The following is a 21,758-nucleotide window of genomic DNA, read 5'->3' as shown; positions in this document are numbered from 1 at the left end:
GCTACCAAAATATCGTCGGTGTCACGGTTGGTGTGATGCACATCCGGTGCCGGTAGCGACATCGCAATGTGTAAATCCTAGGAGCGACGATGAACGAGCGCAAAACAGTCAAAAATCGCTGATCTGTGTCACGTCGATCATTTTCATAATGTTGCTTCAGCTGCAGGTACAATGTTGTTTGTCGTTACTGCGGCACCACACATCACTGTGTGTGAAGCCGCAGGAACGACAAACATCTCCTTACCTGTGTCCACCGTCAATGCGGAAGGAAGAAGGTGGGCGGGATGTTATGTCCCGCTCATCTCCGCTCCTCCGCTTTTATTGGCCGAACGCTTATTGACGTTGCGGTGACGTCGCGGAGACTCCAAACGCACCTCCCCCTTGAAGGAGGGATTGTTTGGTGGTCACCGCGACGTCGCCGACAAAGTATGTGCGTATGATGCTGCCATAGCGATAATGTTCACTACAGCAGCGATCACCAGATATCGCATGTGCGACGGGGGGGTGTACTATCGCAAACGACATCGCTAGCCGATTCTAGCGATGTCGCAATGTGTAAAGTACCCCTTAGTCATTGTGGTCCATATACAGACCGTGAAAGTGCACATGCTACTTGGAATTACAGTTGTAAGAATTATAGGCAGGCAAACAACCAGATATTCACGTTTGGTGGGACCAGTCAGATTTAAAAAAAAGAAAAATCAAGTTCGGGACCGGACATGAATTCGAACATCTGCCCACATGTGGAACCACATATAAGTCTATGGGGACCTGAACATTGAACTGTAAAATAGTAGAAGAAAGTGCTAGGGGCATTAGAGCAAGAGAGTTAAGGCCGCTTTACACGCTACAATTTATCTGACGATATGTCGTCGGGGTCACGGTTTTCGTGACGCACTTCCGTCATCGTTAGCGACGTCGTTACGTTTGACATTTACGTGCGACTCCGAATGATCACAAATAGTGTGAAAATCGTTGATCGTTGACACGTCGTTCACTTTCAAAATATTGTTCGGCGTTTGGCACGCAGCAGACATATTGCTATGTTTGTCACCCTGCCAACGACAAACAACATCCACACGATCGCCTTGGTCAAACAAGATATCGCTGAACAATGTAGCGTTGTTTGTGAGATTTGTACGTGTGACCGCTACAAAACGATATATGAGCGATCTCGGCAAATACTAACAACGATCTGGGCATGTCACATCGCTAACGAGATCGCTAGCAATATTGTTGTGTGTAAAGTTAGCCTTTACACTTACTGAGTCTCCTGCATGGTTATAACACTACTGCTAGGGCAGCTCATTAATTCACGCTTCCCCGCCCACCATTAGTCCCGATGTCTGAGATTGGTTGCAGTCAGACAGCCCCTCCACCCTGTGTGACAGCGCCTGCAGTTTGTTGGCAACACACATGCTGTCTGCGTCTCTATAATAAATAGTTTGGCGAATGATCCCTCCATATTGTGATACCCAGCACAGATAAAGCATATAGCTACAAGAGACAGCCCCCAGCCCTTGGCTGTGTATCAAAATGAGAGGCACCTCATGTGGATTTTTTGAAATGATTTAAATAAATAATAAAAAAAGGCATGGGTTCCCATTCAAATTTGATACCCAGCCATGATAAAGCCGACAGTGGGGGGCTGATATGCTCAGGCTGGTGAGGCCCATGATTATTGATTCCTCCAGCCTAAACATAGCACCCTGCAGCCTACCAGAATTGTTGTAACCATTAGATGTGACAATTACAGTGCTTTACCCGCCTCATGGTGCAGTGGCAATCAGGGTCATATAATTAGTAAATGACAGCTCAGAGCTGCCATTAGGCCCCAGACTATTAATGGAAGGCATATATGAGACCTCCTATTTCTAATACTGTAAATGAAAAGAAATAAACATAAACACCGAAAAATTCCTTTATTTGAAATAAAATACAAAATGCAAAAAAACACCCTTTTCTCCAATGTATTATCCCCAAAACCCAATTCCTATGTAATCCACAAGAGGTCCCATTTGCTTATCAACAAAGATGACCAAATCTTATTCTTGAGGCTTGGGGTTCGGGCTCGGAAAAGGATGTGAAAATCAGCAAGGTGAGTATAGTTCTATGCTCGCATTATGCACGCTGCGGTTAGTGTTTGATTGGCTAAAATTTCACTTATATTTAGCGTTCTCAGATGTATTTTTCACAGAGAATTAAAAAAAACAAACACTGCACACCCACTTCCGGAAATGTTTTGCTATGGGCCAAAAGCAAAACCTTTCTGGAGGTGGGTGGTGTTTTTATTTTTTTGTTTTTTAATTCTCCGTGAACAATACTACTTAAAACAATGATTGTAAGCCAAATTTGAGCCGATCAAACACTAACCATAGTACAATGCTCCGCAAAACTCACATGTGAGAACAGCGCTATACTCATCTTGGTGATTTTCACATCATTTTCTGAGCCCGAACCCCAAGCCTCAAGCGCAAGGTTTGCTCATCTCTACTGATGAGCAAATGTGGCTGTAGATCTGAAGCCTCCATCACACTAGCTCTATATCCCACCCAGTGCTGAACCCTCCTTCTGACGTGATAGCTTCTCTGCTCTCTAACTTCAGACAAAGGTGAGTTTGGTCAAGCAGGAGGAGGTGGCACTGGTTTGGGAAAAGTGCTGGGTTAACAATGGCTTCTAGTTTACAGTCTCATTTGCATCTTAATACAAGTGCTGATTTCTCACATAAACAGATTATGGTGCAAAAATTAAAAAAAAATTCCAGCTAAGCTTTGGAGATCCCATCCCATGAATCCTGGATAGAAAAGAAGCATGGTATCCTGCTGCCGCTAAGCATATAAGGTTCAAGAACGAAAACGTAGATCCAGCTTCCAAAAAGCGTATTCGTTAAAATCGATAGTTAAATGAAAATATTGTTTTTAACCAATACGCCTTTTGGAAGCTGGATCTACTTTTTCCTTCATATAAACAGATTGACATGTAAAGACAAAAGAAAAATGTCTATGTGTGCTTGTTGTAAAAAAATATTTAGTTTTATTGCACACTTCCTTGTTGTACAGTCAAATATTAAACTCTTACACATCAACATGAAGGCAGGCACTTCCTTCAAAAAGGGATAATTTTTTAACCAAATTTACTATATAGGTTGTTTAAAAATATCTGTTATTGCATTATATTGGTGAGTAGTCTGTTGATTTCCACAAGTTACCATCTGTTCTTACATATCTAGATAAGTTGAGATCTCTTGGACATTTGCTTTAAAGAGCTCAAGAGTAGAGATGAGCGAACCGATCGTGGTTCGGCTCGAGTTCGGTTCGCCGAACGGAGGTCTCGTTCGAGTTCGGTTCGTCAAACGTTCGACGAACCGAACTCGAACCAATAGGCTATAATGGGAGGCAATCACAAACACATAAAAATGCATGATAAATGTACACAAACAGTTAATAAACATTGCCATAACACTTACCGGTACCCGCGATCCCTCCTGCACTCTGTCTCCTGCCGCTATTCCATCCGATGATCGCTGAATCCTCCCGGTGACCAGCACTGCCAGCAGCGATGCAGGACCTATCATGACGTCAAAATAGCCATGTGACCAGTCACGTGGCTATTATCTCATTGGCTACAGACTGGTCACATGACTATGACGCGTCATGTAGGACCTGTCATTGCACTCTCCGGTACACGGTGCTCATATGTGTATCGCCATGTACCGGCGACATGCTCTAGCACACGGTCGACTCCCCATTCTGTTAGGGACTGGCTGACACAGCCGGTCATTAACGGAGATCACCGTTGCCAATTCAACGCAGTTAGAGGTGACGTCACCGCTAACCGCGGCTCCGAGAGCACCGTTGCTATGGTAACGCGTCTGTCAGCGTTACCGCTGTTACCGCTGACAGCCAGCAGCACTGATCTCTCATGGAGTGAAGGCTGCACGCTGCTTCCCGATTGTAGTGAGGATTGTAGTGAGGATGAGGTGCCCCAGCTCATCAAGTGATAGTAGTGAGGATTATAGTGAGGATGACTAGTAGTGAGGATTGTAGTGAGGATGAGGTGCCCCAGCTCATCACTTGATGAGCTGGGGCACCTCATCCTCACTACAATCCTCACTAGTAGTGAGGATTGTAGTGAGGATGAGGTGCCCCAGCTCATCAAGTGATAGTAGTGAGGATTATAGTGAGGATGACTAGTAGTGAGGATTGTAGTGAGGATGAGGTGCCCCAGCTCATCAAGTGATAGTAGTGAGGACTATAGTGAGGATGACTAGTAGTGAGGATTGTAGTGAGGATGAGGTGCCCCAGCTCATCAAGTAATAGTAGTGAGGATTATAGTGAGGATGACTACTAGTGAGGATTGTAGTGAGGATGAGGTGCCCCAGCTCATCAAGTGATAGTAGTTAGGATTATAGTGAGGATGACTACTGATGAGGATTGTAGTGAGAATGAGGTGCCCCAGCTCACTCATCACTTGATGAGCTGGGGCACCTCATCCTCACTACAATCCTCACTAGTAGTGAGGATTGTAGTGAGGATGAGGTGCCCCAGCTCATCAACTGATAGTAGTGAGTATTATAGTGAGGATGACTAGCAGTGAGGATTGTAGTGAGGATGAGGTGCCCCAGCTCATCAAGTGATAGTAGTGAGGATTATAGTGAGGATGACTACTAGTGAGGATTGTAGTGAGGATGAGGTGCCCCAGCTCATCAAGTGATAGTAGTGAGGATTATAGTGAGGATGACTACTAGTGAGGATTGTAGTGAGGATGAGGTGCCCCAGCTCATCAAGTGATAGTAGTGAGGATTATAGTGAGGATGACTAGTAGTGAGGATTGTAGTGAGGATGAGGTGCCCCAGCTCAGATGAGCTGGGGCACCTCATCCTCACTGCAATCCTCACTACTAGTCATCCTCACTATAATCCTCACTACTATCACATGATGAGCTGGGGCACCTCATCCTCACTACAATCCTCACTACAATCCTGAAGTGCAGTTTCTTTAAATTCATTTAAAGGCACTTGGAACGCTGAAATTGCTGCTTATAATTTAAGCCTCTATTAAAAACCTTTTTGCTTATGGATTGAAAAAAACTCTCCAGGTATCTGAAAAATCATATTGCAGTGATAGTTTCAATTGGCATTAAATATCATATGCCTTGAAGCATCACTTAATATACTATACTAGATTTAATAATTGCTCTACTACCGGCCGGGGTACTGCAACCAGATACCTGGTATCTGTTTGCTGCACTATCAATTACATATTCTTTATTTTTACTTTTATTTTTTTTTCTACCATATGTGGTTTATTCTTCTTTCTTTTTCCTTGTTCTATTGTAAGAATTGTTTTGAATAAATTTGTGTCTAAAACAAGGATAGCAATAAAAAGTATAAAATATTAATAAAAAAACCTCTTGTTTTTTGCGCTGGTTTATTGGGGATTTATTGGGCTGACAGGGGGTAATAAAGATGGAGTCTCTAATGTGTCTGTGTATTTATTTCTATTAAAGTATTTTTTCTCCGTGTGGTGTCTTTTTTTTAACCCTTTATTGGAGATTCTAAATGGCCGGGTCAATCGTGCCTGACATTAAGAATCTCTGGCTTAATACTGGCTAGTAAAACAAAGCCAGTATTAACTCATGATTACCCAACAAGCCACCCGGCTCCAGGGCTGTTGGAAGAGTTGGATACAGCGCCAGATGATGGCGCTTCTATGAGAGCGCCATTTTCTGGGACGGCAGCGGACTGAAATTCGCAGCAGAGGCACCCAGAAACCTTGGGCTAACCTGTGCCATGGATTCCAATCCCCAGCTGCCTAGTTGTACCTGGCTGGACACAAAAATGGGGCGAAGCCCACGTCATTTGTTTTTTAATTATTTCATGAAATAAGTGAAATAATTAAAAAAAACGGGCTTCCCGATATTTTTGGTTCCCAGCTGGGTACAAATAGTCAACTGGGGGTTGGAGGCAGCCCATGGCTGCCTGCTGTACCTGGCTAGCATACAAAAATATGGCGAGGCTCACATCCTTTTTTTGTAGTTTTTTGGCAAAAAAAATAAAAAAAGATTCCCTGGATTTTCCATTGCCAGTGAAGGTAACACCAAGCAGTGGGGGTTAGGAGCCAGTAGCTGCTTGGATTACCCTTAGCTAGCAATACAAAAAATGCAGTGGGAGCCCATATTTTTTTTTAATTATTTATTTAAATAACTAAAAACAAAATGGGCTTCCGTGTATTTTGATTGCTGGACATCACAGTGCTGTAAAAATAAATCTTTAAAAAAATGACGTAGCGCTCCGCGGTATTTTTGATTCTCAGCGCAGATAAAGCAGACAGCTATGGGTTGCCACCCCCATCTGCCTGCCGGTACCTTGGTTGGCAATCAAAATACAGGGAAGCCCATTAATTTTTTCTATTTAAAAAATAATTAAAAAAAAAATGACGTTGGGTCCCCCCATTTTTGATAGCCAACTAGGGTAAAGCAGACGGCTGTAGCCTGAAAACCACAGCTGGCAGCTTTACCGTGGTTGGGGATCCAATGTGGAGGTCCCCAAATGTCATAATACAGTACAAGGACAATATAGTAATGACAAATATGGGGTCAGAGTAGGCTTAGACAGCTCTGGTACGAAAGAGATGTCAATCATAAAGTAACATGTGCAGTAGGTGTAGAGCTACACTATGCATGGCAGAGCTAATGGGTAGACCGACCATAGAAAAAGAACGGAGAAAAAGTGGAGAAAAAGTGGAGAAAAAGTGGAGAAAAAGTGGAGAAAAAGTGGAGAAAACGTGGAGAAAAAGTGGAGAAGCAGTGGAGAAAAAGTGGAGAAAAAATGGAGAAAAAGTGGAGAAAAAGAGGAGAAAAAGTGGAGGAAAAGTGGAGAAAAAATGGAGAAAAAGTGGAGAAAAAGTGGAGAAGAAGTGGAGAAAAAGTGGAGAAAAAGTGGAGAAAAAGTGGAGAAAAAATGGAGAAAAAGTGGAGAAAAAGTGGAGAAAAAGTGGAGAAAAAGTGAAGAAAAAGTGGAGAAAAAGTGGAAAAAAAAGTGGAGAAAAAGTGGAGAAAAAGTGGAGAAAAAGTGGAGAAAAAGTGGAGAAAAAATGGAGAAGAAGTGGAGAAGAAGTGGAGAAGAAGTGTTTGTTCATGCCAGATGGGAGATAAATAATTTTTAACCGGCACTGTCATTTACTGTAACGTGATGATCGGTGTACGGTGTATACCTGTGATCACGTGAGCGGGGACCGAAAAAACTGTCCTGAATCATGATCTCCAGGGTCTCAGCTAGCCCTGAAACCCTGGAGATTTTCTGACGCCGGGGGGCGTTATTCACTTATTTCTGCCTGCTGTTTATAAACGGCAGATCAGAATAAGGCTACATTAACACGACCCATCTATTTTTGTGGTCTGCAAAAAACAGTCCGTTTTTTTCACGGGTGCATCCGTGTGGCATCCGTTTCCGTTCCGTAGATGGTCCGTATGTCATCTGTTTGTCATCCGTGTGCCTTCCGGTTTTTTTGTGTACTGCAAAAAAACTGAAGGAGGGTAAATGCATAAATTTACCCAGGATCCATAGCTTCATCCTACATGAGGCGGTCACATGTTCACTCCAGTGCCATTTTCTACTGCTTTCACAGCGTAGAGCGCTCTGGTGATTTTCTTGTGCTTGTGCACTTCATATCAGTCTTTTCTGTCATTATAATGGCAGAAAGACACATAATGTCCCACTCTCCTGCATTTTGTAATTTTGCACCCTTTGGTGCCTTTCATGTGGCACTAAGGGGTGCTTAGCTTTGTATTTAGCCAAAAAAATGAAAAAAAAAATGACGTAGGGTTCCCCCTATTTTTGTAGCCAGCTAGGGTAAAGCAGACGGCTGCAGCCTGCAGACCACAGCTGGCAACCTCACCTTGGCTGGTAATCCAAAACTGAGGGCACCCCACGCTGTTTTTTTAAATTAAATAAATAATTAAAAAAAAAAACACGTAGGGGTCCCCCAAAATTGGATCACCAGCCAAGGTAAAGCAGACAGCTGGGGTCTGATATTCTCAGACTAGGGAGGTCCATGGTTATTGGACTCTCCCCAGCCTAAAAATAGCAGGCCGCAGCCGCCCCAGAAGTGGCGCATCCATTAGATGTGCCAATCCTGGTGCTTCGCCCCAGGTCATCCCGCGCCCTGGTGCGGTGGCAAATGGGGTAATATATGGGGTTAATACCAGATGTGTAATGTCACCTGGCACCAAGCCCTGGGGTTGGTGAGGTCAGGCGTCTATCAGATACCCGACATCACCAACCCAGTCAGTAATAAAAAAAAATAGACGACAAACATTTTTATTTGAAAAAACACTCCCCAATACATTCCCTCTTTAACCAATTTATTAGAAAGAAAAACAAATCCAGGTCTGGTGTAATCCAAGGGGTTGCCATGACGATCCACACTGTCCCAGTCAATGAAGAGCAGGATGTTCCCCATTGGCTGGGAGAGTAGTGCAGTGACCTGAGCTAACATCAATGGGTCAGCCCAGGTCACTGCAGGGCATGACAAGTGCTGCTGTCAGCGAGGTAAATTACCTGCGCTGATCTCCTGCACTGCCGACAGCACCTGTCACTGAGTTCAATGACCGCTGCCTTCACAGCCAAGTATTGCGAGAGGCCCGTGACGTCACCGCTAGTCAGTCTCGGGTCGGAACCGAGAGAAGGTGATGTGACAAGCGGCGGCCATGGAGGACAGTGACAGCGCTGAGGTCGGGACTTCATCACCGCAGGTAAGCCGAGCGGGACCATGTGTGCAGAGTGACAGGAGGACGTCAGTGTCATGGACTGCATGGCTGGGGACGTGTGTGAGTGTGAGTGTGTGTGTGTGTGTGTGTACGTGTGTACATGCCGTGGGCAGGAGGGGGCGGAGCGAGCTGAGCGGGGAAGTGTGGGCTTCCTGCACGTAACTAGGATAAACATCGGGTTACTAACCAAAGCGCTTTGCTTGGATACCCGATGTTTATCTTGGTTACCAGCTTCTGGCAGGCTGCCAGCGATGGCTCCTGCACACTGTAGCTGTAAAAAGCCCTGCTTTTTGCTGCTAGAACCGTTCTCGAACATATCTAGAACTATTGAGCTTTAGCAAAAAGTTCGAGTTATAGTTCTATCTAGAACACCCCCAAAAATCACTCGAACCGCGAACTGGAGAACCTCGAACCGCGAACTGCGCTCAACTCTACTCAAGAGGGATTTAATAGTCTTAAGGAACCTCACAATGATTCTGTCTTTTGAGTACTTGTTTTGTTCATTATTTTAAAAGTAAAAACATTATAACAGGATTACCAGATTACCTTTTTGAAAGCAATTGTAGGGTTCAGAACACGGAGAATGTTCCAAATTGCCCAGTGTGGAACAGCAAAAATTCAGGAAAAAAGTGAAGTTCCAAATATTAAACTTTATTTCAACGTCTTAAAATCATGACATTCCTAAGTAAAGACAATTTTTTTTTATCCTTTTCTAAAAGAAAAGGAATATATCTTGTTGGATATACTTGAGAATGTTCTGATTTTTAGATTTTGGAATAAAGCTTACTATTTTATTTTAAAAAGTCTGGAGCATCACTTTTTCCCATTATTTGGAAAGTCCCTTAGTAGTTTTGGAGGACTTGTGTAAAGTGACTGTCATCACCTGGCAATTGAAAATTGTGCTTCAATGGACAGGCTCATATATACAAACCTCTGTGTGTGTATATATATATATATATATATATATATATATATATATATATATATATATATTTGTCCCTTGTTCATGCTTACTGGCTCAGACTCGGTTACCTGACCATTCCATTTAACCAGCTCCACTTGGCAGCAACTACTCTGAGAACTCAATCCAGGTTCCTTGTGTGTACTAATATATATATATATATATATATATATATAGGACATGAACGAGGGACAAAATCGAGGGCAGAAACACCGGCTACTAGAGCACAGATATATGTAGAAAATAAAGATGCAGCTGTGCCTAGCAGTGAAAAGTTGAGGCTCAAAAATTTAAATAAAGTGCAGCCTCAACCAGGACTTACAGCAGGGAGAAATACTAATATGCCACTTATAAAATGCCTAGCTTTCAGTTTGGCGGTACCACTAGTTCCAAGGGTAATATAGGGCTACTGTGTAGATTGCTCGTGTCGCCAGGCCACAGAAGCAAAAACAGAAGAGATAGGTTGTGGCATGGATGTTATACAATGTTAATAATTAATCTGGGGTGTCACTACACATTTGATGTCAGATTCCCTTTAATGAATAAACAAACATGGTTCAAAAATGAACAAAACTGATGTGCAAAAATATGTATACACAGATAAATGTCTCAATTTCTTAAACATTTTATTTTACTTTTTTTAATTAAACTCATTTCACAAAGATAATGTGATATGAAATGCTAAGTAGGTACACGTCCAAAAAGCTAAATAATTGTGGTCTATATGTTTGTGGTAGGTACAGATTTAAAATTTGAATAGTAAAAAGAATGGGCAAAGAAAAAAATGTTTGAGACACTTAAGGGTGCTTTACACGCTGCGACATTGTTATCTATTGCTAGCGATGTCACGAGCGATAGCACCCAGCTCAGTCGTTCGTGCAACATGTTGTGATCGCTGCCGTAGTGAACAATATCGCTACGGCAGTGTCACATGCACATACCTGTTTAGCGACGTTGCTGTTACTGCCGAACAATCCCTCTTTCAAGGGGGAGGTGCGTTCGGTGTCACAGCGACGTCACAGCGGCGTCACAAAACGACCGCCCAATAGAAGAGGAGGGGAGGAGATGAGCGTCCGGAACATGCCGTCCACCTCCTTCCTTCCTCCTTTCTGATGGACACAGGTAGGATGATGTTCGTCATTCCTGTGGTGTCACACACAGCGATGTGTGGTGCCGCAGGAACGACAAACAACCTGCGGAATGAAACACCAATGACATTATGATTTGGAGCGATGTGTCAATGATCAACGATTTTTGATCATTGATCGACGCTCCTAGCTGTCACACGCTGCGATGTTGTTAACGATGCCGGATGTGCGTCACAGACACCGTGACCCCGACGATATATCGTTAGCGATGTCGCAGCGTGTAAAGCACCCTTTACACTTTATGAGGTATACAATCTCTGTTAAATGTCTGGATTTTTAGGAATTTTCTTGTGTATTTTTAATAAAACAATTATTTATCCCTTCCTAAAAAAGATTGCATAATAAATCTAAAATCTTATCAGTCTTTTGTGACAAGCTGTCACAACATCTGTGACTGATACTTTCAGATTATTTTTCTATTATAAAAACTATTGTGCTGTCTTGCTGCTGCTTTCTAGTGTTTTCTAAATAAAAAATTAAATGTGTCAAATTGATTTCATCATCTCTATTGGTCAAACAAAATATTGATTTACATTAGATTTCTTTTTTGTTCATTTACTTTGCATTTTGTTAAAATAAAAAAAACTATTACTTTTATTTTTAAAAGCATTCCTATTTTTGATTTTTTTTTTCTCCACACCTGCCTAACACGTTTGCACAACATTGTATATACACATATATTTCTCATGATATACTAAAAACTAATAAAGTTAAAATTTACACTTCTCTTTGCCAAATTATTTATCTGGAAAATAAGGACACTAGTTGTTTTTTTTTATTTCCTCTCAAATAATCATTATTGGTGCCTTCAAGTGTTTACATTCAATACTATAACACCCAATGTTGTTAAGCATTCTAATTAGTCACAGTTCCAAAGCCCACATGTAGGCAAGATCAAGCACTGTGTTGATTGTACCAGATTACAATAACACATGTTATCCAGGAAAGAACATAATGGCCATGAAATGCACTTTCATGTGTTTTTACTACAAGAGGGGACAAAACAAGAGTACACATGGGATCCAGAGATTTAATGGGGATTTTTAAAAGCAGAAAATATATCAATGATGCAGAAGAATGAAACATGTTCAAAGAAAGCAGGATTTAAGAACATAAGGTCAAGTACAGGAGTTAGAGGTTAGCGGGATCAAGGGAACCATGAACAAGATGCAATGGATTCAAAGCATAGTTTTTCAACAAAAACAAGAAGAAAACTCTAAATTGAAAAGATCAAAAAGAAAAAACTGAATCATATACAGAATAGATATGGCATCTAAATTAAAACGTATTTCTTTCAAAATGTAGACTTCTAAAATCAAAAGCCTAACAAAATTCCAGAAAACAGTAATAAAATAAATTATAAGAAATTTCTATGATTTTTGATAATTAAAACGTTTATTAATAGTTGATTCACAAAATATGTATTTGTTTGAAAATAATACTAATAATACTACTGTAGCTCAACATACATATTAGATCAAAGTTGGATGGAATGATGGATTTCAAGTAATTTGACATTTTTTTATATGTTTTCAAAGATCAAAATAGTTAGGGTCTAAGTCAGTCCATTGCCGCAAATGCACATGTGCATTTCTGGGAAGAATAGAAAGAGTGAGTTGAGGATTACCCCAGTAGCCAATGTAAGATTTCTAGTTTTTATACACATTTTCATATTATAAATGAAAAAATCATTCCCAATTTTATAAAATATACATTTTTCTTAAAAGGAATCTGTCATCAGGTTTTTCATATGTAACCTGAAAACAGCATGATATAGGGGTTGAGCCTGATTGCAGCAATGTGGTACCTAACAAACTGTGTTGCTATTTCACTAAAATGTTTTATCAGCAAGAGATTATCACTAATAGAGTAGCTGCCTCATGTCTCCTAATCAATATTATCAGTGTAACCACACAACCTCCATTTATCAGCGGCGTTCTGAAAATACAATACACAGAAAGCTTCTCATCTGTAGAGTAAGCATGGTTATACAGGGCTCAGCATTCTAAGTACAGCTAGATTTTCAGTGGAGAAAATTGTGATTGTATAAAAATAACTAAATGCAGATCAACAACAAACACATCACTAAAATCAGGGACTGAGCCCCATTATCATGCTGCTCTCAACTTGTTGACAGGTTGCTTTTTAAAAATAATTTCAACATTACCATATATATATATATATATATATATATATATACACATAATATACAGGTTCAACCAGGCAATACAAAATGGGAGTCCCTCTATTACATCTATATATTGAATCGCTATTAACTTTTTAACAAAGTATATTTAATGACAATATTGATGATTTTTAACATAGCTACAAATAATTACATCACTAAATAAAAATTAATATAAATAAATGGAATTACATTTCCAGATAAGAAATACAAAAAATACATGCAAATATACTGTACAAAGGCTGCATTTGTTTAACCCCTTCACGAACTTTGACGGATATATCCGTCAAGGAGAGTGTGACGTTAAGCTCTGCCCCCTGCCGCGGGCAGGATGCGGTGATCCGCGCACAACATGTTTTCAACAGCTGACACGTGTGTCTGCATGTTACGAGTGGAATCACATTCCACCCGTAACATTAACCCCTTACATCTCGCTGCCAAAGTCTGGCAGCGAGATGTATATATGTGCGGCGATGATTTTCACTTACCGCCGCCCCCACCGGAAGTCACGTGGGTGCCATGGTAGCACAGGGTCATGTAATGATGCCTGTAGCTATGACGAGTCACTTTCCTTTTCACTCGGCCCAGAGCCGAATGAATCAGGAAGTGATCATATCTGCTGTTTACAGCTGTATAGCTGTGATCAGCAGATAGGGCAGAGCGATCGGATTGCTGATCGCTATAGCCCCCTAGGGGGACTAGTAAAATAAAAAAAAAGTAAAAAAAAAGTTTAAAAAAATAAAAAAAACCCTAAAAGTTCAAATCACCCCCCTTTCACCCCATTGAAATTAAAGGGTTAAAAAAAAATAAATATACACATATTTGGTATTGCCGCGTTCATAAAAGCCCGATCTATCAAAATATAAAATCAATTAATCTGATTGGTAAATGGCGTAGTGGCAAAAAAATTCCAAACGCCAAAATTACGTTTTTTGGTTGCCGCAAGTTTTACGCAAAATGCAATAACAGGCGATCAAAACGTAACATCTGCGCAAAAATTGTACCAGTAAAAATTTCAGCTCGAGACGGAAAAAATAAGCCATCACTTAGCACCGACCTCAGGCATCACAACAACACATCAGTTTTACCATATAATGAACACGGTGAATAAAATATCCCAAAAAATATTGTGCCATCACATTTTTTTTGCAGTTTTTCCACACTTGGAATTATTTTGCTATTTTCCAGTACACCATATGGTAAAACTTATGGTTTCATTTAAAAGTACAACTTGTCCCGCAAAAAACAGGTCCTCATATGGCAAGATTGACGGAAAAGTAAAAATGTTACGGCTTTCGGAAGAAGGGGAGCAAAAAACAAAAACGCAAAAACGTAAAGTGCCCGGGGGCTGAAGGGGTTAAAGGTTAGATAATAGACTCTATCGATAAGGTAGACTTTTTTTATTGGTTTCTGTTACTGGCGCTATAGGAATTGCAACAAAAGCTATCATAAACACCGGCAGGAAAAATATGCCTAAGTATGAAGGTATTTTGGACCCAGAAGTTAACGAGAACCTGTTATCAAAGGTGGGGCTGGAAGCCAAGATTATGAAATTTTATTTGGGATTTTTATTATGAAAAAAGAATAGATTTTAGGCTTCTGCCACACTCACGTGAAATTCATGCACGTGCCGAGAGACACGTATTTTCCCTGCGTGTTGCGTGCAGGTAAGTACGTGTCTCTGGTACGTGCGTGACACGTGTGTTCTACGTGTGCTATCCGCGATAGCACACGTAGAACCGGTAATTATTATACTCACCTGGTCCTTCCTGATGTCCGCGCTGCTGTCCGTGGTGCTGATCCTCGGTCTCCAGCCCTCCCGTCTCCCCGCTGCTGCTGCTGCCAGGCAGTGAAGTGAATATTCAATGAGAATAATGAGCGGCGGTCGGCAGCAAGAGGCAGCAGCGGCAGAGACAGAAGGGCTGGAGAAGGTGAGTTAATGTTTTGGTTTTTTTTCACTGACATGTGTGTTTTCTCCAGCGCGTGTCACACGGGACCGCATCCACACTACACCCGTGTGGTACGGGTGCGGGCCGTGTGACACCCGTGCTGCCGGTGAAAAAACGGACATGTCAGCGCTTTGAAAATCGCACACACGTACAAACGCACACGGACACACGTTCCGTGTGGTTTTACGTGTGTGTGCCTGCTACCATAGGGTGGCATTGCTGTACGTGTCTCCGTGTCTCCGGTACATGTAAAAAATGCCAAACACGTACCGGAGGCACGGATGTGTGGCGCTAGCCTTAGAGGAATAACATGCTGGAATTTCAACCTTTATTCTTGTATTGTGATTGTGAATGCTAGTCCGTGCATCTCTGGATTTATTGGAAAAGTGGTGAGCCTGCAGAAACTCCCTCTTTTTGTCCCCATAAATGTAGTCCCATCTGAAGGCATCATGTCACAGAACAAGGGGAGCTGAGTTGATTCCTATAAAGGTTTGTGAGAAAAGCTTAAATATACTGTGTTTTAATAACTTACACCTCTGGTCTTTCTGGAATGTTTGGTCCAGTGGTCAGTCCTATCATTGACTGACAACCAGTGGTATAAAAAGAGTCTTATGGGCTCCGGGACAAATTATGGATCTGCGCACGCCCCTGCATGCTGTTCAGATGTATTGACCCTTGTAGTATTCTAAATCCTCTAAGGACATATACAGTGTGTCCACCCATATCCTGTCCACCGCCATTAACTTGAGAACGGTGGCAGCTATAAGCATATAAGTGGTGTCTAGGTATAGTAAAGTAGCCATGCGCTACACAATGAAACCATCTATAGCACCACCTGGTGGAAAACAACGGAGTTAGCATTTGTATCTCGAAAACGGAACAAGATAGAGAAAAAAAGGGAATTACAAAGTTGTAGGGCATCATCAATTCAGTACGAATCAACACCTTCCATATAGAAATGCTATGATTAGAATATGTAAAGCTCACAAGACTGCGGACATGAAGCGATACCTCATGGAGACCTTCCTACAATTTATTGGGTAAGGTGCCTGCGTGGAGACGCCTCCACGCTCACCTGACCCAATTGGACTTCTTTCTGTGAGGTCACATCAAACAGCAGGTGTATGCGACCCCTCCACCAAAATTGCATGACCTATGAAGACGTATCACTGATGCTTGTGCAAATGTGTCACCTACCATATTGCACAATGTACAGCAAGATACAGTATGCTGTGCATAGTCCAGATGTGCATTGCAGCTGACGGTGGCCATTTTGAGCATCAAAGTTAAATGAGTGCCATATTCGTGACCAGCATTCAATGTTTTGGGGGGATCATGGGTTTCATATCATAGCGTTTCTGTATGCAAGGTGTCGATTCGTATTGAATTGATGATGTCCTACAATTTTTTAATTCACTTTTTTCTCTATCTTGTTCCGTTTTTGAGATAAAAATGCTAACTCCATTGTTTTCCACCAGGTGGCGCTATAGGTGGTTTCATTGCGTAGCGCATGGCTACTTTACTATACCTAGACACCACTTTTATTCCTATAGCTGCCGCCGTTCTCAAGTTAATGGCGGTGGGCAGGATATGGGTGGACACACTGTACGTTGCCCCCCTCTGCCATTATGTAGAAATGTTCCAAATCCTGTACCAATGTCTCCCATCCCTTGCACCTTCCAGGTATATATGTCCTCCATCCTAGTATATATGTCCCCCTGCCACGTATTTATCATGGTACATATGTCCGCCATCCTGGTATATACTGTATATTTTTCTGGTTAGCCAATAAATGTATCACTCCTAAAATACTTTTGTCATTCTTGGGCTATTAATGCATTTAATGCATTAAAAATAATTGAATCTACTTACCTTCCTCTGCTTTCCCACCACAAGGTGGCCTCTTCCTTAGTCAGTGCAGCTGACTTCATTGTGCACGTGATGGGCAGCATAAGTCAACCCTTCCATGTGCTGTCAGTGACTTTAATGCCAAAGTCAGCTGCCGGCATTTGATTGGCCACATGTGTATATTGTGGTAGCTGCATATGCTATTTCACATAAGTATGCATCCTCAGATGCACATCCAGCTGAAATATCCACTGGCATCAGCGGGCCCTCCTCCAGTATATTACTCTGCTCCTCCTGCTCTATAACAATCTGCCTGCAAATTGGACTGCATTTTCATGGTGATAGGTTCTCTTTAATTTATATATAAGCTAATTATAAAGGCCAGGTAAGAGTCCTCAAATCATAAGGATAATCTTTAGATTAAGATTAAAAACATATTTATGGTGTTATTAGTGTTTTTCCAAATAAAAGTTGCGTAATTTTATATTTTCTATTGAAATGCAATCATGGTCAGATTAGCATATTTGAGTTCATTATCTTTTCTGAAACTTCTCTACTCAAGTGTTTTAATAATTAAAACAAAATAACCTCAGCCCCCCCAGAATGATTGGTAACATAGTCTTTTGAAGCATGCAAAATTCTCAAGATTTTTTCGAGTTTTGGCAGATCTTAAAAAGCTTAATATAACAAAATACAAATTCAAATATAGAAAACTATAGCTTAATATCTCCCAATCTTTATAAAGTGCCCACAGATAAGGTGTACTAGGTTTGTCAGTTTAAAAATTAGATACAATATTAAAAATAATATTTTTTCAACAAAAAATTTGCTAAATCAAAATTAGCCTCTCCCTATGAAGATACAGAATTTCAATATTTCTATTTTAGGTGTAATTTTGTTCTTCAATTTATGTAATCCAATCTATATAAACCTATACATTCTATGTATTGTACGCTAGTTATTATATATTGAGCATAATATTTTTTTTAATGCTTATATTTTACAGTATTAAGGGTACTTACTGGAGCATGGAGTTCTGGTATGCTTGCCTTGTAAGTTAATGGCCGACAGTCTTGGGTGTTTGCAACTGGAATACAGGGAAGGAATCTAGGACCAAGATCATCACCATCAAGGACATCAACTATCAAAGTAGTTGTACTTGTTCTTCTTTCACTAGGATTAATTGGACGGTCCTGGAGGGAAACGAGTGAGAGAATAAACAGACTGCAAATGTATTAAATTATAATTTACTACTTTTTTCTTAATTAAAATGTTAATTTGTTTTCAAATTGAAGTGCCTATTTAAAAATAATAAATATTGTGTAAATACATTCATGCAAAGAAAATAGTGTCACACATTTTTAATTAATCTTTCCATAATTCCACATTTCTGATTCAAAAGCTTTTGATGATTAATACATGGCTGTATTATTAAGATATTCTTGATTATAGGGAAGAAGACCAGAGATAAATGATTCAATTCGAAGTAAATAAAATTAGTGTCAATATTTATTAAATTTGTAGGTCCCAAATTTGAAAAGTTTGTAATTTGATTCTCACTAAATTGCCATTTTACACATAGCAGCCAATTGAAACAGATACAGAAAGTTCACATAAATGCAAGTGTGGCCGTGAAGTCTTTCCCATAATGATTGAAAGCTATCACATCACATGATATAGAAGTATGCTGTGGATAAGAATCGCAGATAGGGTTTTATCTGGTGGGATTTGACAAGACAACAGGTAAGGTACTCACCTGCAGAAGTTGTGCCGGTCACAACTCCTACATAGGCATAAAATGGCGTCTGCTGCAGCCCTGGAGTGACGTGTTACAGGTGTGGAAAAACCGAGATATGCCGTGCTGACATCAAACATCCAGAAGTAGATTAATTTCTTTTTTATTCAATCAGGTCTACGCATTGTGGAGGACACAGCCTCCTTCTTTACGACAATAATTACAGAAAAAATGGTTGCTTTTTCTGTAATAATTGTCCTGAAGAAGGAGGCTGCATCCTCCACAATGCGTAGCCCTGATTGAATAAAAGAGAAATTAATCAACTTCTGGATCTTTGATGTCAGTGTGGCATATCCCGGTTTCCCTCTTCCACATCTGTATCACATAATACAGTGCATCTCATTAGGAGGGACGGTCATAGCTTGTATAAAAGCAAAAACAGGGAATGCAGTAGATGTTTTATGTGTTTTTAGGCTAGAGAGAGGACAGCAGAGGTCATAACTCAGCAATAGAGATAAGAAGAGAAAACCCTAAACATTGAACAAATACTCCAAGCAATAATGTTTGCACAATAGCAGCAGTGAAAAAAAACACATATTAGTTTGAAACTACTATAGAGTTTCAGTTGACATAAAAAAAAAGGTAATGGAGGTGCCAGAAGCAAAAGTGTCAGAAATCAAATTCTATATGGTGCTGCTGTTGCCACACCACTGCCGATAGACAGCAACATATCTCCTGCATGTCTACTTTATTCTAGGGCTATATTGTTCTGCTGCTGGGAACCATATCCTAAACAGGGTCAACTAACCTGAAATTGCTACCAGAATAGCAATCATTTTAAAGATCTTTTTATAAATCCATTGTTTTTAAGTTTCTAAACACAAAACCATTTTGCTAATCATAAAATAGGGATAATTTTGGACTATTGCTTGAAAGAATGCCATTGCTTTTATCATGTACATCAATTGTCTATAGATAAGTGCAAGTAAGGCAATTACTCCCAAAAAATAAATATTTTTTGCACTATTTTTACATTTTAAAAAACAAGAAGGTCTGTTAGAGCCGTTAATTTTTAACACCGGTTACCATTCACTGAGAGCCTTACTTGTTAAGGTTACTTGTACAATATTTGCATTACCCAGATTACAAGGGGTTCAATAAAGTCCTCAGAGTGTTGCACAATTTTTCCGAGTGTTTGATGGGTAGTTCCCAGCTAAACTCCAAACCGACCTGGCACAAGGTGATACAAAATATGTCTATTAATCTTTCCGTACAAGAAACTTTTTTGAGCAAAGTGTCTCAAGGCCAATTTTAAAAAAGGAGCCCATGAGCACAGAAAAACATTGTGTACTGATATTTTAATAAATAAGTTTTTAGTCGTCACCCTACACATGGTCTGTTTTGGAGTTTAGTTGGCAACTACTGAACAAAAGCTTCCTGCAGCTGACGTTTACAGGAAAAGCACCATGACAGACACAGGGGTCATCAGCTGTCTTTTGGCTGTCATGACAACCCTTCAGCGCACTTCTACAACATTATGGAAGTGCCAATGGGAGCAGGCATTGTTGCGCTCTCCGCTAGCACTTTTTAAATTCTACTGTCAGAGATGAACAGCAGGCTTTAACTTGTTAACAGCTGTGGGCTATTAGAGGCACATTTTGGCTGATCAGATCAGCTGTCAGGTACATGGAAAGATGTAGGTGTTTGGTGTGCCAGCCCATATCAAAGCAGGGACACAACATATGTGGAATCAGTACGTCATAGGTCGTGAACGGGTTAATGAAAATATGATTGATCTTCCTTAAAAACTAACCTTTTGTGGTAATCATCAAGTCTTTTATCAGAGACTATTGAAAACATACACTGTGTAGTGGATTAGGCTCTCTGGTATTTGGTAGCGTTCCCACAGGCAGCCAATGCAGTTATCAAAGACAGCTGAAGTTCATTATTTTTATTAACTTCCAGGTATGGTTTAAAAAAAACTGCTTCTCTTTGGCCAAAAGGTATAACAGAACAAAAATACAAAATAAATTGTCCTAATACAGAACAGGCTCACCTACCTAAACAAAACACAGCTTTACTTTTAGCAGCCTCAGAATAGCACTAATCAGCAGCTAAAGGCCTCTTCCTCTCTCCACAGACACCTTTTAAGAGAGCTCAGCTGCTTTAAATAAGACCTAGACAATCTGACAAAACCAAGGCTGGAGGTATCTGAGCCATCAGTCCCACCCTGTAATTCTGGCCTCTTTTAAAGCCCAGACACATAATCCGGGCCCATTAAAAATCCTCTTTCCAGTATAGGTGTTAGAGTCTGCTTTTCAAATTTCCCATCACCGAGGTTAGATACATCTGTGACACTTACACTCCATACAAGAACTGTACTGCTGCCCTTTTACATGCCAGCAATGTACCCTGTACCTCAATAAGGCATCCACATTCCCATGTTGCATTCCCATATTATCTCCGGGCCTATGCTCAACCTGGAAATTAAAGTTTTGCAAGACCAAGAACCACTGTGTCACCAGGACTTTATTCCCTTTTTTCCCACACATCCACCTCAGTGGGCCATGATCGGATACAGAAGCTTAAACTTCCAGCCCAGCAGGTAATGCCTTAAGGCTTCCAGTGCCCACTTGATAGCCAAACCCTCTTTGTCTACAATCAAATAATTATGCTCACTTGGAGGACAACTTTTTACTCAGATAGATGACAAGATGCTCCTCCCCGTTTATTTCCTGTGATATGATGGCACAGCACCTGATTTTTGATGCATCCATCTGGACCACAAACTCTTTTGTGAAGTCAGACGCTATCAACACAGGGTGTCAACAGAGCTCAAGTTTTAGTTCCTGAAATGCTTCTTTGGCCTCAGGTGACTGCTTAGACATTGGTGACTTGGTACCCTCCAGGCGGTTTGTCAGAGGTGCAGCTTTCAGGGAGAAACTGTGGACAAGCCTTTTATAATAACCCACTATGCCTAGGAAGGTTCTTACCTGTTTCTTTAAGAAGGGTTATGGCCAGCTCTGTATCACCTCTATTTTACATATCCAAGGTTTGATCACACCCCTGCCTATTACATAGCTTATATATTTTGCTTCGTTTATCCCTATGGCTCATTTCTTCTGGCTGATGGTGAAGCTCACCTTTCTTAAAGCATTGAGTA

At 40.7% G+C, this 21,758-nt stretch overlaps 1 protein-coding gene across 1 annotated transcript in view; it reads right to left on the bottom strand.

The window, feature by feature from the left end:
- The window catches only part of PCDH15 (protocadherin related 15), a 2,365,808-nt gene that overhangs the window by 1,524,675 nt on the left and 819,375 nt on the right, over positions 1 to 21,758 (bottom strand). The window contains exon 9 of the mRNA XM_075348720.1: positions 17,883 to 18,053. Within this exon, the coding sequence (XP_075204835.1) occupies positions 17,883 to 18,053 (171 nt within the window). The remainder of the gene's footprint in view (positions 1 to 17,882; positions 18,054 to 21,758) is intronic.

The sequence above is a fragment of the Anomaloglossus baeobatrachus genome, chromosome 5, assembly GCF_048569485.1.
Source record: "Anomaloglossus baeobatrachus isolate aAnoBae1 chromosome 5, aAnoBae1.hap1, whole genome shotgun sequence".
Lineage (NCBI taxonomy): Eukaryota > Metazoa > Chordata > Amphibia > Anura > Aromobatidae > Anomaloglossus > Anomaloglossus baeobatrachus.
This window is presented reverse-complemented; position numbering and strand designations above follow the sequence as displayed.